The 16,179-nt window shown below is 46.8% G+C and overlaps 1 protein-coding gene across 1 annotated transcript in view; it reads right to left on the bottom strand.

Moving 5' to 3' along the window:
* The window catches only part of clasp1a (cytoplasmic linker associated protein 1a), a 219,670-nt gene that overhangs the window by 28,056 nt on the left and 175,435 nt on the right, over positions 1-16,179 (bottom strand). Inside the window, exons 32-33 of the mRNA XM_060076665.1 lie at positions 11,346-11,495; positions 10,876-10,982 (exon numbers count right to left, since the gene is read on the bottom strand). Coding sequence (XP_059932648.1) covers positions 10,876-10,982; positions 11,346-11,495 — 257 coding nt within the window. The remainder of the gene's footprint in view (positions 1-10,875; positions 10,983-11,345; positions 11,496-16,179) is intronic.

The raw sequence follows: 16,179 nt of genomic DNA, 5'->3' as shown, positions 1-16,179 counted from the left end.
ATATCACAAACAGGATTGGTGACAAGGCGCAGCCCTGGCGGAGACCAGCACCCACTGAGAACGAAACTGACTGGCTGCCGAGGACGCAAACACAGCTCTCGCTTTGGGAGTAAAGAGATTGGATGGCCCTGAGGAAAGACCCCCTTACCCCATACTCCCGCAGCACCTCCCACAGTTTCTCCCGGGGGACCCGGTCATACGCCTTCTCCAGATCCACAAAACACATGTAGACCGGATGGGCATACTCCCAGGCCCCCTCCAGGATCCTTGCGAGTGTGAAGAGCTGGTCCGTAGTTCCACGTCCGGGGCGAAAACCGCATTGTTCCTCTTCAATCTGAGGTTCGACAATCGGCCGAACCCTCCTTTCCAGCACCTTGGAGTAGACTTTACCAGGGAGGCTGAGAAGTGTGATACCCCGGTAATTGGCACACACTCTCTGGTCCCCCTTTTTGAACAGGGGAACCACCACCCCGGTTTGCCACTCCTTTGGCACTGTACCCGACTCCCACGCGATGTTGAATAGGCGTGTCAACCATGACAGCCCTTCAACACCCAGAGCCTTTAGCATTTCTGGCTGGATCTCATCAATCCCTGGGGCTTTGCCACTGCGGAGACGTTTGACTACCTCAGTGACCTCCACCAGGGAAATTGACGACGAAACACCATCAACCTCGAGCTCTGCCTCCAACATAGAGGGCGCGTTATTCGGATTCAGGAGTTCCTCAAAGTGTTCCTTCCAACGTCCGACGACTTCCTCAGTTGAGGTCAACAGAGTCCCATCCTTACACAGCTTGGATGGTTCCCCGTTTCCCCCTCCTGAGGTGCCGGATTGTCTTCCAGAAACACTTTGGTGCCGACCGAAAGTCCTTCTCCATGGCCTCTCCGAACTTCTCCCACACCCGCTGCTTAGCCTCCGACACGGCAGCAGCTGCAGCCCTTCGAGCCTGTCGGTACCCTGCAACCGATTCAGGAGTCCTCCAGGATATCATATCCCGGAAGGCCTCCTTCTTCAATCGGACGGCTTCCCTGACCACCGGTGTCCACCACGGTGTCCGAGGGTTACCGCCCCTTGAGGAGCCTAAGACCCTGAGGCCACAGCTAGCCACAGCAGCTTCAGCAATGGAGGCTTTGAACACCGCCCACTCCGGCTCAATGCCCCCAACCTCCACAGGAATGCCAGAAAAACTCAGCCGGAGGTGTGAGTTGAAGATACCTAGGACGGGGGCCTCCTCCAGACGTTCCCAGTTCACCCGCACTACTCGTTTGGGCTTACCAGGTCTATCCGGAAATTTCCCCCATTCCCTGATCCAACTCACAACCAGATGGTGGTCGGTTGACAGTTCCGCCCCTCTCTTAACCCGAGTGTCCAAAACATGCGGCCTCAGATCAGATGACACGATCACGAAATCGATCATCGATCTTCGGCCTAGGGTACTCTGGTACCAGGTACACTTATGAGCCCCCTTATGTTCGAACATGGTGTTTGTTATGGATAGTCCATGACTAGCACAGAAGTCCAATAACAAACGACCGCTTGGGTTTAGATCAGGGAGGCCGTTCCTCCCCACCACGCCTCTCCAGGTGTCTCCATCGTTGCCCACGTGGGCGTTGAAGTCACCCAGCAGAACTACGGAGTCCCCTACTGGAGCCCCATACAGGACTCCATTCAGGGTCTCCAAGAAGGCTGAGTACTCTGAGCTGCTGTTTGGTGCATACGCACAAACAACAGTCAGAGTTTTCCCCCCTACAACCCTTAGGCGCAGGGAGGCGACCCTCTCGTCTACCGGGGTAAACTCCAACACCGCGGCGCTCAGCCGGGGATTTATGAGTATCCCCACACCCGCCCGGCGCCTCACGCCCTCGGGCAACTCCGTAGAAGAATAGAGCCTTATCCAGGAGTACGGTACCAGAGCTGAGACTGTGCGTGGAGTTAAGCCCCACCAGATATAACTGATAGCGCTCCACCTCCCTCACAAGCTCCGGTTCCTTCCCCCACAACGAGGTGACGTTCCACGCCCCCAGAGCCAGCTTCTGCCGCCCGGGTCTGGTCCGTCGAGACCCCTGACCTTCGCTGCCACCCACGTGGCTGCGCACCCGACCCCAACGGGTCTTCCCACAGGTGGTGGGCCCATGGGATGAAGAGAGGGGGGGTGCCACGTAGTTTGTTCGGGCTGTGCCCGACCGGGCTCCGTGGCAAACCCGGCCACCAGGCGCTCGCCATCGAGCCCTCCGTCTGGGCCTGGCTCCAGACGGGGGCCCCGGGCTTCCTCCGGGCCGGGTCACATCTCCTCTTCTTCCGTTATTCATTGAGGATTTCTGAACCATTCTTAGTCTGGCCCCTCACCTGAGACCACTCTGCCATGAGAGACCCTACCAGGAGCACAAGGCTCCAGACAACACAGCCCTCAGGTTCACAGGGACACACAAACCTCTCCACCACGATAAGGTGACGGTTCCAGGAGGCTTTTATTTACTTTATATATTAATAGCCTTGGACAAAATGTCCCAAATACAGCTTTTCATTTCTATGTGAATGATAGTGTAAATTATTGTTGTGCATCCACGCTCAGTGAGGCTTTTCAGTACATGCAAAGCACTTTTTAAAGAGTTCAGGCTCAGCTTTGTCAACTGAAGCTTATTCTCAATGCTGAAAAGACCAAACTTGTGGTATTTTCAAATTCCAAAAAGAAGGTGTTAAATCAGCAAATTTTAACATCTCAAGGTAATGAAATTGAGGTTGTATCCATCTACAAGTACTTGGGATCGATGAACACATCACTTTTAAAACTCAAATACAAAATCTGGTGAAAAAGCTGAAACTAAAGGTAGGTTTTTACTCAAAAATCATGTTTTTCTCTTGAGGCCAGACGACGTCTTGTCGAAGCTACCTTTCCAACGGTATAAAATTTACTGCAAAAAAGCATTGTTACCACAGAGAAATAATCTACCAAACACAAATTTCCTTACTTTTTGTGCTAAGTTTATAGATATATATTTTAAATTATTATGCATTAGCAAAGTACAAAACTCTCGTAGGGAAAGAAAACATACTTCCATTAGGTACAAAAAATAAAGATAAATGATGCATTGGTATTACTGTTCACAACAATAGTCGTAATAGTCGGCATAATGCTTTTCGAATGGAATTGAAACGGCGGCATCTGGTGGTTGTACATATTATTGCGAAATAAAACCCTCATCGAAGACCGAAGGGCCACGAGATAGACCATTCTTTGGTTTTAAAGTAATTTATCTTATATGATTGTCAACATAGTTATCTATGCCTTTTTTTTTCACTGTGACTGAAATAGGTCCCCAATTTAGAGAAAAAAGGGGTAAAAAAAGGGGCATGTTTTTGCCTCATCCTCATCTTCAATCCGTCCAGCAGAGGGCCCCAGACTTCCCTTTCCCGGGCCACATTGACCAGCTTTGACAGGGGGATCCCGAGGCGTTCCCAGGCCAGTGTTTAAATATAATCTCTCCACCTAGTCCTGGGTCTTCCCTGAGCGCTCCTCCCCAAACCGAGGCCCAAACCACCTCGACTGACTCCTTTCTTAGCAGAGGAGCAGCGGCTCTACTCCGAGTTCCTCACGGATGGCTGACCTTCTCACCCAATCCCTAAGTGAGACGCCAGCCACCCTCTTGATAAAACCCATCTCGGCCCCTTGTAGCCACAATCTCGTCCTTTCGATCATCACCCATCCTTCACGACCATAGGTGAGGGTTGGAACGAAGATCAATCGTTAGATCGAGAGCGTTGTCCAGCTCTCTTTTCGTCACAACGGTGCGGTAGAGCGAACGCAATACCGCCCCCGCTGTTAAGATTCTCCGGCCAATCTCACACACCATCATACCCTCACTCGCGAACAAGACCCACTTCACTTAGGCTGAGGACTTATTTCTTATTACTTGTTGAGTCATGGCCACAGATTTAGGGGTGCTGATCCTCATCCCAGCCGCCTCACACTCTGCTGCGAGCTGATCCAGTGAGTGCTGAAGGTCCCAGGCCATGAATATCACAAACAGGATTGGTGACAAAGCACAGCCCTGGCGGAGGCCAACACCCACCGGGAACGAAACTGACTTGGTGCCGAGAACGAAGACAAGACTCTCGCTTTGGGAATACAGAGATTGGATGGCCCTGAGGAGTGACCCCATCACCCAATACTCCCGACGCACTTCCCACAGTTTCTCCCAGGGGACCTGTACCAGACTTCTCACCGCAATGTTGAATAGCTGTGTCAACTTTGAGCCCCTCAACACCCAGAGCTTTCAGCATTTCTGGCTGGATCTTATCAATCCCTGGGGCTTTGGCACTGTGGAGAAGATTGACGACTACCTCAGTGACTTCCACGAGGGAAATTTGACAACGAACACTCATCAGCCTCGAGCTCTGCCTCCATCACAGAGGGTGTGTTAGGCGGATACAGGAGTTCCTCAAAGTGTTGAGGTCAACAGAGTCCCATCCTTACTGTACACAGCTTGGATGGTTCCCCGTTACCCCCTCCTGAGGTGCGGGATGGTCTTCCAGAAACACTTTGGTGACAAACGAAAGTCCTTCTCCATGGCCTCTCTGAACATCTCCCATTACCGCTGCTTAGTCTCAGACAAAGCAGCGGCAGCAGCCCTTAGAGCCTGTCGGTACCCTACAACTGCCTCAGGAGTTTCCCGAGAGACGCCGAGATCGTTTAATGGCCTGTGGCATGTGCCACCGCGACCACTGACATACCATGGCATATGCCGTTCTGGAACGGTAACTGCCGTTCTGAAACGGTAACTGCCGTCGCGACCACAGACATACCATGGCATATGCCGTTCTGGAACGGTAACTGCCATTCTGAAACGGTAACTACCGTTCTGAAACGGTAACTGCCGTCGCGACCACTGACATACCATGGCATATGCCGTTCTGGAACGGTAACTGCCGTTCTGAAACGGTAACTACCGTTCTGAAACGGTAATGCCATGGCATATGCCTTTCTGGAACGGTAACTACCGTTCTGAAACGGTAACTGCCGTTCAGGTGGAACGGTAACTGCAGTTCCCAACAATGGTATGTGACACCAGCATAACTCCTCCGTATAATTTCAAGACAGGTATTGCCATAAATGTAAAGGTATATATTTGGTATTTATTGACACAATATCACAACATAACGCCGTAAATAAAGGGATTTACACGTTTCTCTCGTCCGTGCTGTTGTTATGATATTTCCGATCTGTTTGTTGTTGCTTTTGTAATGACAGATGCTTTTGAAAACAGCCGGACTTGCTCCGGTGACGGTAGTTATAGCCTAGCCTTCTAGGTGGCCATAGAGCTATAGTCTATTGCTTTGTTCCAATATCCATACTATCCGCAGTCATTATACTTTATTTTAGCATGACTTCTTTTTTATATAGTTTGAGTACGTAGTGCGTTGCAATTAAGATCAGGGCGAAAGGAAGTGTAGTGAAAGGACCCGGATGGTATACTCAAAACGGTCAAACCGATGAGTGTGGAATCGTGGATTGTACACCTTTCGTGCTCCACGGCAGCGATCTTAGCTACGTAGCTGAAGAGGCGGAGCCAGGCTGAGCCAACGTCGGCGCATTTTCTTTAATAGGTCCATGCATTTTCCACGTATCCTGCATTAATGGAGTCATTTTGTTGTTTTAATAGCTTTATAACTACTATGTGTAAAGTGTTCACCGTTCAAAGCGAGATGTTTATTGCGGTTGCGATCGTAGTTTCCGTTAGGGGTGGCACTGTAGGCTATGGCTAGACAGTCATCCATTTTTCCACTCGTGTTTTATCAAGATGTTCTAGTAGCGTAGCCTATAATAAAGCCTACTGTATGACTGCTTCAGCTCATAACTATTCAATAGGCCAAATATTAAGTTTTGCATTTGTTGTTATTGGTGTTTAACCAAATAATTTAAGCAGGCCTATAGGTTCCTATCATTTAACCCTGATCCAGTGTCATAAACCTTTCTATATCGACATGATCCAGTGGTATCATGGCATACAGGCCAAAAGTTTTTCCGCTGGCAAGCCAATTATGTTAATCGGAAGTTCCATTTCCTACTGGAACCACCGTTTTTCCGCTGGCATGCCACTCATGTAAAATGGTATTACCAGTTTCTACTGGCACCTACCGTTTTTCCGCTGGCATGCCACTCATGGAAAATGGTAATTACCAGTTTCTACTGGCACCTACCGTTTTTCCGCTGGCATGCCACTCATGGAAAATGGTAATTACCAGTTTCTACTGGCACCTACCGTTTTTCCGCTGGCATGCCACTCATGGAAAATGGTAATTACCAGTTTCTACTGGCACCTACCGTTTTTCCGATGGCATGCCACTCATGGAAAATGGTAATTACCAGTTTCTACTGGCACCTACCGTTTGCCAGTAGATATTCCTTTCCTGTGGTATTTGCCCGTTCATACACACATACCACTCATGATTCACAGCTACACAATCATTCTTATAAAAACGGTAGGTGCCAGTAGAAACTGGTAATTACCATTTTCCATGAGTGGCATGCCAGCGGAAAAACGGTAGGTGCCAGTAGAAACTGGTAATTACCATTTTCCATGAGTGGCATGCCAGCGGAAAAACGGTAGGTGCCAGTAGAAACTGGTAATTACCATTTTCCATGAGTGGCATGCCAGCGGAAAAACGGTAGGTGCCAGTAGAAACTGGTAATACCATTTTACATGAGTGGCATGCCAGCGGAAAAACGGTGGCCTGTATGCCATGATACCACTGGATCATGTCGATATAGAAAGGTTTATGACACTGGATCAGGGTTAAATGATAGGAACCTATAGGCCTGCTTAAATTATTTGGTTAAACACCAATAACAACAAATGCAAAACTTAATATTTGGCCTATTGAATAGTTATGAGCTGAAGCAGTCATACAGTATAGGCTTTATTATAGTCTACGCTACTAGAACATCTTGATAAAACACGAGTGGAAAAATGGATGACTGTCTAGCCATAGCCTACAGTGCCACCCCTATAGGGACCTGGATCTGGTGTACTAACCGGAAACTACGATCGCAACCGCAATAAACATCTCGCTTTGAACGGTGAACTCTTTACACATAGTAGTTATAAAGCTATTAAAACAACAAAATGACTCCATTAATGCAGGATACGTGGAAAATGCATGGACCTATTAAAGAAAATGCGCCGACGTTGGCTCAGCCTGGCTCCGCCTCTTCAGCTACGTAGCTATTAGATCGCTGCCGTGGAGCACGAAAGGTGTACATCAATCCACACTCATCGGTTTGACCGTTTGAGTATACCATCCGGGTCCTTTCACTACACTTCCTTTCGCCCTGATCTTAATTGCAACGCACTACGTACTCAAACTATATAAAAAAAGAAGTCATACTAAAATAAAGTATAATGACTGCGGATAGTATGGATATTGGAACAAAGCAATAGACTAGCTCTATGGCCACCTAGAAGGCTAGGCTATAACTACCGTCACCGGAGCAAGTCCGGCTGTTTTCAAAAGCATCTGTCATTACAAAAGCAACAACAAAACAGATCGGAAATATCCTAACAACAGCACGGACGAGAGAAACGTGTAAATCCCTTTATTTACGGCGTTATGTTGTGATATTGTGTCAATAAATACCAAATATATATACCTTTACATTTATGGCAATACCTGTCTTGAAATTATACGGAGGAGTTATGCTGGTGTCACATACCATTGTTGGGAACTGCAGTTACCGTTCCAGCTGAACGGCAGTTACCGTTTCAGAACGGTAGTTACCGTTCCAGAAAGGCATATGCCATGGCATTACCGTTTCAGAACGGTAGTTACCGTTTCAGAACGGTAGTTACCGTTTCAGAACGGTAGTTACCGTTTCAGAACGGCAGTTACCGTTCCAGAACGGCATATGCCATGGTATGTCAGTGGTCGCGACGGCAGTTACCGTTTCAGAACGGCAGTTACCGTTTCAGAACGGCATATGCCATGGTATGTCAGTGGTCGCGGTGGCACATGCCACAGGCCAATAAACGATCTCGGCCCTACTGAGTTTCCCTGGATAACATATCCAAGAAGGCCTTCTTCTTCAGTCAGATGGCTTCCCTGACCACCGGTGTCCACCACGGTTACCGCCCCTTGAGGCACCTAAGACCTTGAGGCCACAGCTCACCAACACAGCTTCAGCACGGAGGTTATGAACACTGCACACTCTGGCTCAATGCCCCAAACCTCCACACGCATGCCAGAAAAGCTCTGCCGGAGTCGTGAGTTGAAGATCCCTAGGACGGGGTCCTCCTCCAGACGTTTCTGTCCAGATTCTTCATCCATTCCCTGATCCAACTCACCACCAGACGGTGGTCGGTTGACAGTTCCGCCCCTCTCTTCACCCGAGTGTCCAAAACATGCAGCCTCAGATCGGATGACACGATCACGAAATCGATCATCGATCTTCGGCCTAGGGTATTCTGGTACCAGGTACAGAGTTTGCCCCACCAGATCTAATTGGTAGCGCTCCACCTGCCTCACAAGCTACGGTTCCTTTCCCCATAGGGAGGGGACGTTTCATGTCCCTAGAGCCAGCTTCTGCCACTCGGGTCTGGTCCGTCAAGACCCCTGACCTTCACTGCCATGCATGTGGCAGCGCACCTGACCCAATTTATAATTTACTTAATAATTTATGTAATTGTGCATATGTTGCATATATAAGTTGCATTATGTAAGTTACAGACTAAATATTTTGTTCTTCGACATCATGTGGGACACGTTGTTGCCGGAAGACGCACTGCACATGTGGTTGAAGACGCTACCTGTAGTCTCTTCCGGCAATAGACATCATGCTCCGTGTGAGATCTCGAGATCTCATTTCAGAGCTCCTTAGAAAGCTGCTGGGACCTTTTACAAACTATTTCAAAGTTTTTACAAACTACTTATATTTCACCAAACTGCCAAAAACAGCAAAGTATACGTATACTAACCCTTCTGTATTGCATTAGATAATTGAGTATTTTATAATAAACTCGAGGTTTGCTTACTACATTGTTGATGCTTCGTTTTTATGTGTATGGACCCTAGTCATGCTACTGCAGAGGTTTAGTGCTATTTTTAGCAACATTATTGGTATAAAAATGCCAGTTTTGAAGCGTGCCAATGCAGCCATTTGGGCTGTTAGCGTTGCTCCGGGCAAGCTCTATACTGGTTGATCAACGAAAAAATGTCTGGAAGGCTTATTTGATCTGTTTTCGTGCAGAAAAAGACCCTGGGTTCAGTTTTCGCCGGACTTACACAATAAATGTTGCCTGTTAGACGTGGTTAGCTGTGAATGGATTCAAACACTTGCATCACTTTTGGCCTTTCAAACAAAAAGGAGGTGTTGGAGGGTTCTGTGTAACCTGGAGGGCTGTGAACCCCCCCCCCCCCCCACCCCCCACCCTCAGTTACCTGGGTGAGTAGGCTCGGCGCAGCACCCTGTGGGAGGGCGCAGCGGGGGTGGACTGCGGCTGAGGAGGAGGAGGGAAGGGGGGGGCAGGGGCGTTTGGCTTTGAAAGCCCGTCGACACCACAGCCCCACAACCGACTGTAGTGGTGAGGGGAAATGGGAGGGGAGAGGGGGGCATATGGGGGACACCACCAAGGGGATCACGGATATAGACAGGGAGAAGGAGAAAATGAAAGGGGCAGAATGCGAAGAAGAGGAGGATAGAAAGGATGAGGAGGGAAAAGAAGAAAGGTTTCAGGATTGTCCAGCCGCTTATAGAGAGCATCAGTAACAGCAGAAGAGGAGCTGACATGCAGTAACTCAGGGGCTTAGTGTGAAACCTCCAGTGTGAAAGTCAGTGTGCAGTAAGCCATGCATCATCCAGTTGGGTGCTAAGCACATAGACAAACATACACATACAAACATACACAATAATAATAACTTATAATTAAAGCCTTAAGGTACGGCCACACCAAACGCGTTACCCGCGTACCACGCATATAAAATCGGCAATTTTTCCATAGGGAAGCATTGGTTTACGCGCGTATGAGGTGCGTACACGCGTATCATGCGTACCAAGCAACATTTTACTCGCGTTAGGGGCGTATGAGGCGCGTACGCGAGGAGTTCAAAAAATTGAACTTTTTACGCTCATACGCGTGATACTTAGCCGCAATAGCCAATCAGCGTGGAGCTTGACCCGACGTCACTGGCAGAGAGTAGGGACCCTTGCACAGAAGCATACGGCCGACATCTTTCTTTATTCTGGGTGGAAATAGTAACATAGTTACGCCATTAAATGCGTTTATGGAAACATTTTTAGCGAGAAATGTGCATTTTACTTTCATAATGTTCACTCGGTGAATGTGAAGGATGTTTGGTTTGATAGTTATGACGAAGAGTGAACGCTCCGTTCACTTGCATGGACAGAGTCTCTGGTTGCTAAGCAACCTCAACGTCTTGGCGGACTATTTCTCTGCCGATCAACACTACGAATGCTGGAAACACACCAGACACACCATGTGAAGTTATTTAACCCGATTATTGTTATTTATATCCGAGATTATTTAATCCAACCCGATTCAAGCTCTATCATGCACCCAGACACGGCGGCGTTTGGGTTTCCTTCCTCGGACTCCTAAATCCAGCGCAGCCACAGGCGCGTAGCTGCGTATGTAGGACCATTTTTGACATAAAATGGTCAAGCAAAATTTTAGCTGCGTTACGCGCGTACATGGTACGCGGGATACGCTTTTGGTGTGTCCGCACCTATAGACAGAAAATAGAGGCAAAACATTTTGATAATGCCCCCCCTCCTCGTTCCTAGCAAATTTATGATATCTATTTAACACAGGTGGTCAAAGCCATGCACAGGGACATTGAGGATGGAATACAGAGTTGGTGGATACCTTGGTGACAGGCCGCCATGGGAACAGTTGGTAGGAGAAGTAAGGGGGCTCGTTCTGCTGGGGGTTTGGCGTTGCGGCTGCCGGCCAATGGTGTTGCTTGGAGAGCCCTGAGTGACAACCAAGGAACCAATGAACCAAGAGGCTACAGATGGGTATTGGTGGAAAAATTATTGATATAAATAACATTTGCATGGCTACTGTAAAACACAATTTTGGAGGATTTGTGATTAAATAGGATATATCCAGGCAATCGTCATGTACTTCTGTTACCCTGGAAAACAGGAAACAATGACCATGCAAAACAATTAAAAGGTTAGCTGAAAGTCCAGCCTGGTCAAACAGTCGCCTGCACTCTCAGAGAACAACTTTGTTCCAAGTTCATGGAGATATCAATGACCAAGTGTCACTCCCTCGATAAGACAATCAATAATATAACATCAATATCACCAGACTAGGTTCCAGGCTCTTACCACACTGCTGCTGGTGTTGCTGGAGTTCTTGAGGTGGTTGTGCAGCAGCTTGGTGGCTCCATCCTGGAAGGTTTTGGGTAGCGCTCCCAGCAGCATGGTGAACTCTGGGGTGTTGAGCTCGAACAGGGAGATCAGCACCACCTGGGCGGCCTGTCCAAACAGATCATAGATGATTACAAAAGCAACAGACCAATGGCTAGGGGCATTTTCTTTGCAGAGGTTATAGTAGTATTTTGGTATTGGTTGTGTCATCTGAGTGAGAATCACTTGGTTCTGGCCTTTGGGGAGCTCTACATCGCAGAGTGATTATACAATGCTTTAGAATGGAACAGACCGATCAGATATGACCAAAACCAAAAGGGATTTCAAATAACCATTCGACTTGATTTTCTTGTAATGAGAAATGTATATTTCAAATATAAAGGACCACAGAAATGTTGAGAACCAGGTTGGAAAGAGCGCATAATACTTCAGGTAACAATGCAACGATTCATCTCCACTCCAGGCTGCATTTGAACCTGTTAGGGAGACCAGGACACAGGATAGTCTGGTTGAGAAACAGCTAGTTAGGACTTTAAAAGTGAGTATTAGAAGATGCAGGCTGGGCTCTGTACGAACATTGAAGCTTTATACATGCAAACAAATTAAAGTAAAATAAAACAATATCTTGTCACTCGTACAGCATAGCTACCTAATATATTAAACTGTGATTGAAATAAATAGTCAACATTCTTATTAAGATTCATTTCAATCTTACACAATGACATTGGACGGCTTCCTTCTCCATTCACAAAATCTAAACATCACTTTGGTGGATAATTATATTAGGAGTAGACTTTTTCTTTTGTTCAGGGGAGAGTTGGCAAGGCTAAATTGTTATTTTCACTCAGAGGTGAGTTGGCAGGCATTGTAGATTGATATCAAGGCTTTAAGGACAAGGTCTTAAATTAAGGAAAATAAAGGCAGAGATGCCACACACAGCATGCAACACTCTTCAAGGTAGTAGGCAGACGAGGAGGGTGAAGTGGGCGGGTCCGTTTGCATGCTTGGCATGTGCTCATGTTGCTGTGGAGGAGGAGGGGCGTTCTACCTGCTTACACCTCTCTTGCTGGCTGCCCTCGGTGGACAGGGAGGCTGCATTGCTGGCCCTGACAGCCAGCTCCTCGCTCACCCAGCTATGCACGGTCTGGGGCACATTGGCATGGGGAGACTGTGTCAATCACTAGCCTTTCAAGCCTTTGCACCACTGCATTTTACCAATGAGGTCAACCCTACGGTAAAAACAAACTTTTTAAAAATCCACAGCCATAACACAAAAGTTCAGCTGTGGAAGACCTGGCCGCCTCCAGAGAGATAGGGCGGCCAGTCGCTAGGCCCAGCTTGAAACGTCCTTTTTTTTAAATGAGGTCTTGAGTGAAAGAGGACAGTGGAAGAAAAAACAAACGGAAGGACAGAGGGAGAGAACAGATTACATCTTTCAGACCACGGGAAGATAATGATGTGCAATGCAATGTTGAAAATGATTATGAAATAATTGTATGATATGAACGCATTATTTGAGTCATAAATTAAAGGCCCACTATGCAACTTTTTTAGCCAAAATTACATTAAGTATGCAGGTTGAGAGTTATGCTGATGGTTCTGCATCCATTTCTGGGTCGATTGGTGGGTGTGTCATTTTCCCATGTCGCCTCTACAGTGAAAAAGCGCATATGCAACTTGATCTGCTCGGACCGGGACATTCCGGATGTGACGCAGCGGAAGTATCCTCGAAAATGTAGTCAGATTGTAGTTTCGAAAATGCTTTACGGCACAGACACACACCCAAACATGGCACCGGCTAGATATAAACAGCCAGTTGCGAGGCAATTGTTGCATTCATCATGGATCAATTGACTGATAAGGAACCCAAGAGGCGACTGTCGGTGGAACAAAAGAAGAATGGACCAGAAAAGAGATCAGACACGAGTGAAAGGGGAACTATGCAACTTTTTTGGCTTGATTTACCTTAATATAACAGGCTAGGAGTCATTGCGATGGTTCCATTATACATTTTTGTTCGATTGTTCGTTGTTTCAACTCCCCCTTGCGCATCTTGGCGGAGAAAAGGAATATGTTTCTGCCGGCGACCCGCCGCCCACTCTCGCGGGAGTCTCGGGTCTCGCGAAGTAACGAATTGCTTTACGGCACAGACCCCCAAACACGGAACCGGCTCGATATAAACACAAGTAACTAAGTGATTGTTACATTCATCATAGATCAGCCGACTAAAAAGAGACAGAGAAACCCAATGTCGGAGGAACAGAAGAAGAGAAAAGGGAGACTGACCGACAGAGAGGCCAGACACGAGTAAACGTTGGGCAAGCTTTTCAGGAATAGCGTGAACTGAAAGAAAAAGAAGACTGCAAATCAGACTCCGACTTGGCCGTGTTGCTTTTGAAATTGAAAGTACCCTTGGGTGAACTTTGCCCTCGTGGTATTCTTGATGTTGATAGTCTCTGTACACATGTGTTTGATCAAACCATTTTGTTGTGAGCCCTGTCAAAATTGTTTTCTCGACCGTTTTGTTGTGAACAATTATAATCTAGGATATAAATTCTCCCCGTCAACTATAAAAAAGGATGGCTTTATGTTTATTGCAATACAAATACACCATTTTAAAAATGTATAACCTTGCCTACACTTCATGAACATTTACTTCGGACATGGCTCCACGCATTCGCCGGCTTCTTTGAAAACAAATGTACATGGGTCGCGTAGAAGTGCATGGGGAAGGGTCGTCAACGAGTTGTTACGACAGTGTTGTAAAATATCTACTACGAAGCTGTAGGGGGCGCTGTGTAGAGAAATGTGCGTGCCAAAACCAAGAAAACAGCGAAGAAATTCCTGAAGTTGCATAGTGGGCCTTTAAATGAAAAGGCAATCATCCAATTTGCGTTTGCATTTTCTAAATATGTCTGCTTTAAAGTGAACAATATTCAAATCCACAGTCTAGTGGCAGCAGCGGAAAAGGCCAGATCACCCATGTTGCGGAGCCCTGTTCTTTAGGCTTGGAGGGTGTGTGTGTCCTGTTTGCGCACCCTCATCAGGATCCTGGCAGCGCTGTTCTGATGGGCTGTATGTGTTGTTCACACATACAGCCCATCAGGAGAATAGCAGGAGAATATCAGGACATAAGATAAGATAAGATAAGATAGTCCTTTATTAATCCCCCTTGGGAGAAATTCACAGGTGACCAGCAGTACAGTGGGAAAAGAGAAGTGCGAAACACGGAGATACAAGATAAGAGATACACGGGTGTCTGAAAGCAGCTAATGTGTGAGCATTTGATTAAATTATAAAATGGGTCACAATACCACGTGACTTGACTTTGTGTGTTGATAAATCAAGTGACTTGTGTTTAGATATGCCGGTCGGCGCGATCTTTGAATTTAATGTCTGTTTGTAAAACAGACGGAAGGGGGGTTGTCTTTCAACCCGCGTGTGATTGCGTGCGTGTGCATATGTGTTCGGTGTGTGTGTATGCGGCGTCCTGCGCTGCCTTTGTCTTGAAACGTCGGTGTCAGCGCGCGAGCGCGTGTGTTCGTGTGTGTGTGCGTGTGTGTATGTGGTGTGTATGTACGTGCGTGCGTGCAGTGTATATGTGCATTTGCGCGTGCAGTGTGTGTGTGTGAGTGAGTTGCAGGCCGCTTGCCGTACATGCGTGTGCGCGTGCGTGTGTGCGGTTTGTGTGTATGCGGTGTCCTGCGCTGCCTTTGTCTTGAAACATCTGTGCCAGCGTACGCGTTTGAGTGAGTAAGCTTGTGCGTGTGTGTATGCGGTGTGTATGTGCATGCGTGCGGTGTATGTGTGCGTTCGCGCATGCTTGAAACTTGAGTAACTTGTCCGACAGGCCTGCTATTAAATAGTAGTAAGATATGTAAATATTAGTGCTGTCAAGCGATTAAATATTTAATCGCGATTAATCGCATTAATGTCATAGTTAACTCACTTTTTTCTATGCTAAATATTCCTTGATTTCTTTGTCCCATTAATTTTTCTAATTTTAATGCTCTTATCAACATGGAGAAGTGCATCGGCTTGCCTTGTGCAAAAGTTTTTTTTATTTATAACAACATTGGCATATACTGATCTGGAGCTGATAAAATCGCTGATTTGTGGAAGCAGAATTACTCGGCTTTATTTAATTGTGTAAAAAGTGACCCTTATACAGTTGGCAATATTTCCAATAGGGATGCAGTAGGAATCACAACACATGAGGTTTTTGAAGCTATCACAAAATTATCTGTGAATAAAGCAAGTGGCTCAGATCAGATCACTGCAGAGCACGTGGCCGCTCTACTTGCCATATGTTTCACTGGCTTTATGACGCATGGGCTGTTGCCCGACTCTATGTTGGCCGTAACTCTTGTGCCTGTCATTAAGAACAAAGCAGGCAAGATTGGGAGCATGGACAATTATAGGCCAATCGCACTGGCAAGTGTGATTTCCAAAGTTCTGGAGAGTATTCTTTTAGATCGATTGGGTAAGTATATTAATACCAGAGACAATCAGTTTGGTTTCAAACCAAAGCATGGCACAGAGTTGTGTATTTATAGTTTGAAAGAAATAGTAGAAATGTATAGAGGGCAACATTCCTCTGTTTTAATTGGAGTTATTGATGCCTCTAAGGCCTTTGATAGAGTCAATCACCAGAAGCTGTTCACAAAATTAAATCAAAGGGGTGTACCTGCTAGCATTATAAGAATACTTGCATACTGGTATGCTAACCAGAGTATGCAAGTCAGATGGGGTAGCAGTGTCTCTGGTCCTTTCAGTGTTGCTAATGGAGTTC

Source organism: Gadus macrocephalus, chromosome 17, assembly GCF_031168955.1.
Source record: "Gadus macrocephalus chromosome 17, ASM3116895v1".
Taxonomy (NCBI): domain Eukaryota; kingdom Metazoa; phylum Chordata; class Actinopteri; order Gadiformes; family Gadidae; genus Gadus; species Gadus macrocephalus.
This window is presented reverse-complemented; position numbering and strand designations above follow the sequence as displayed.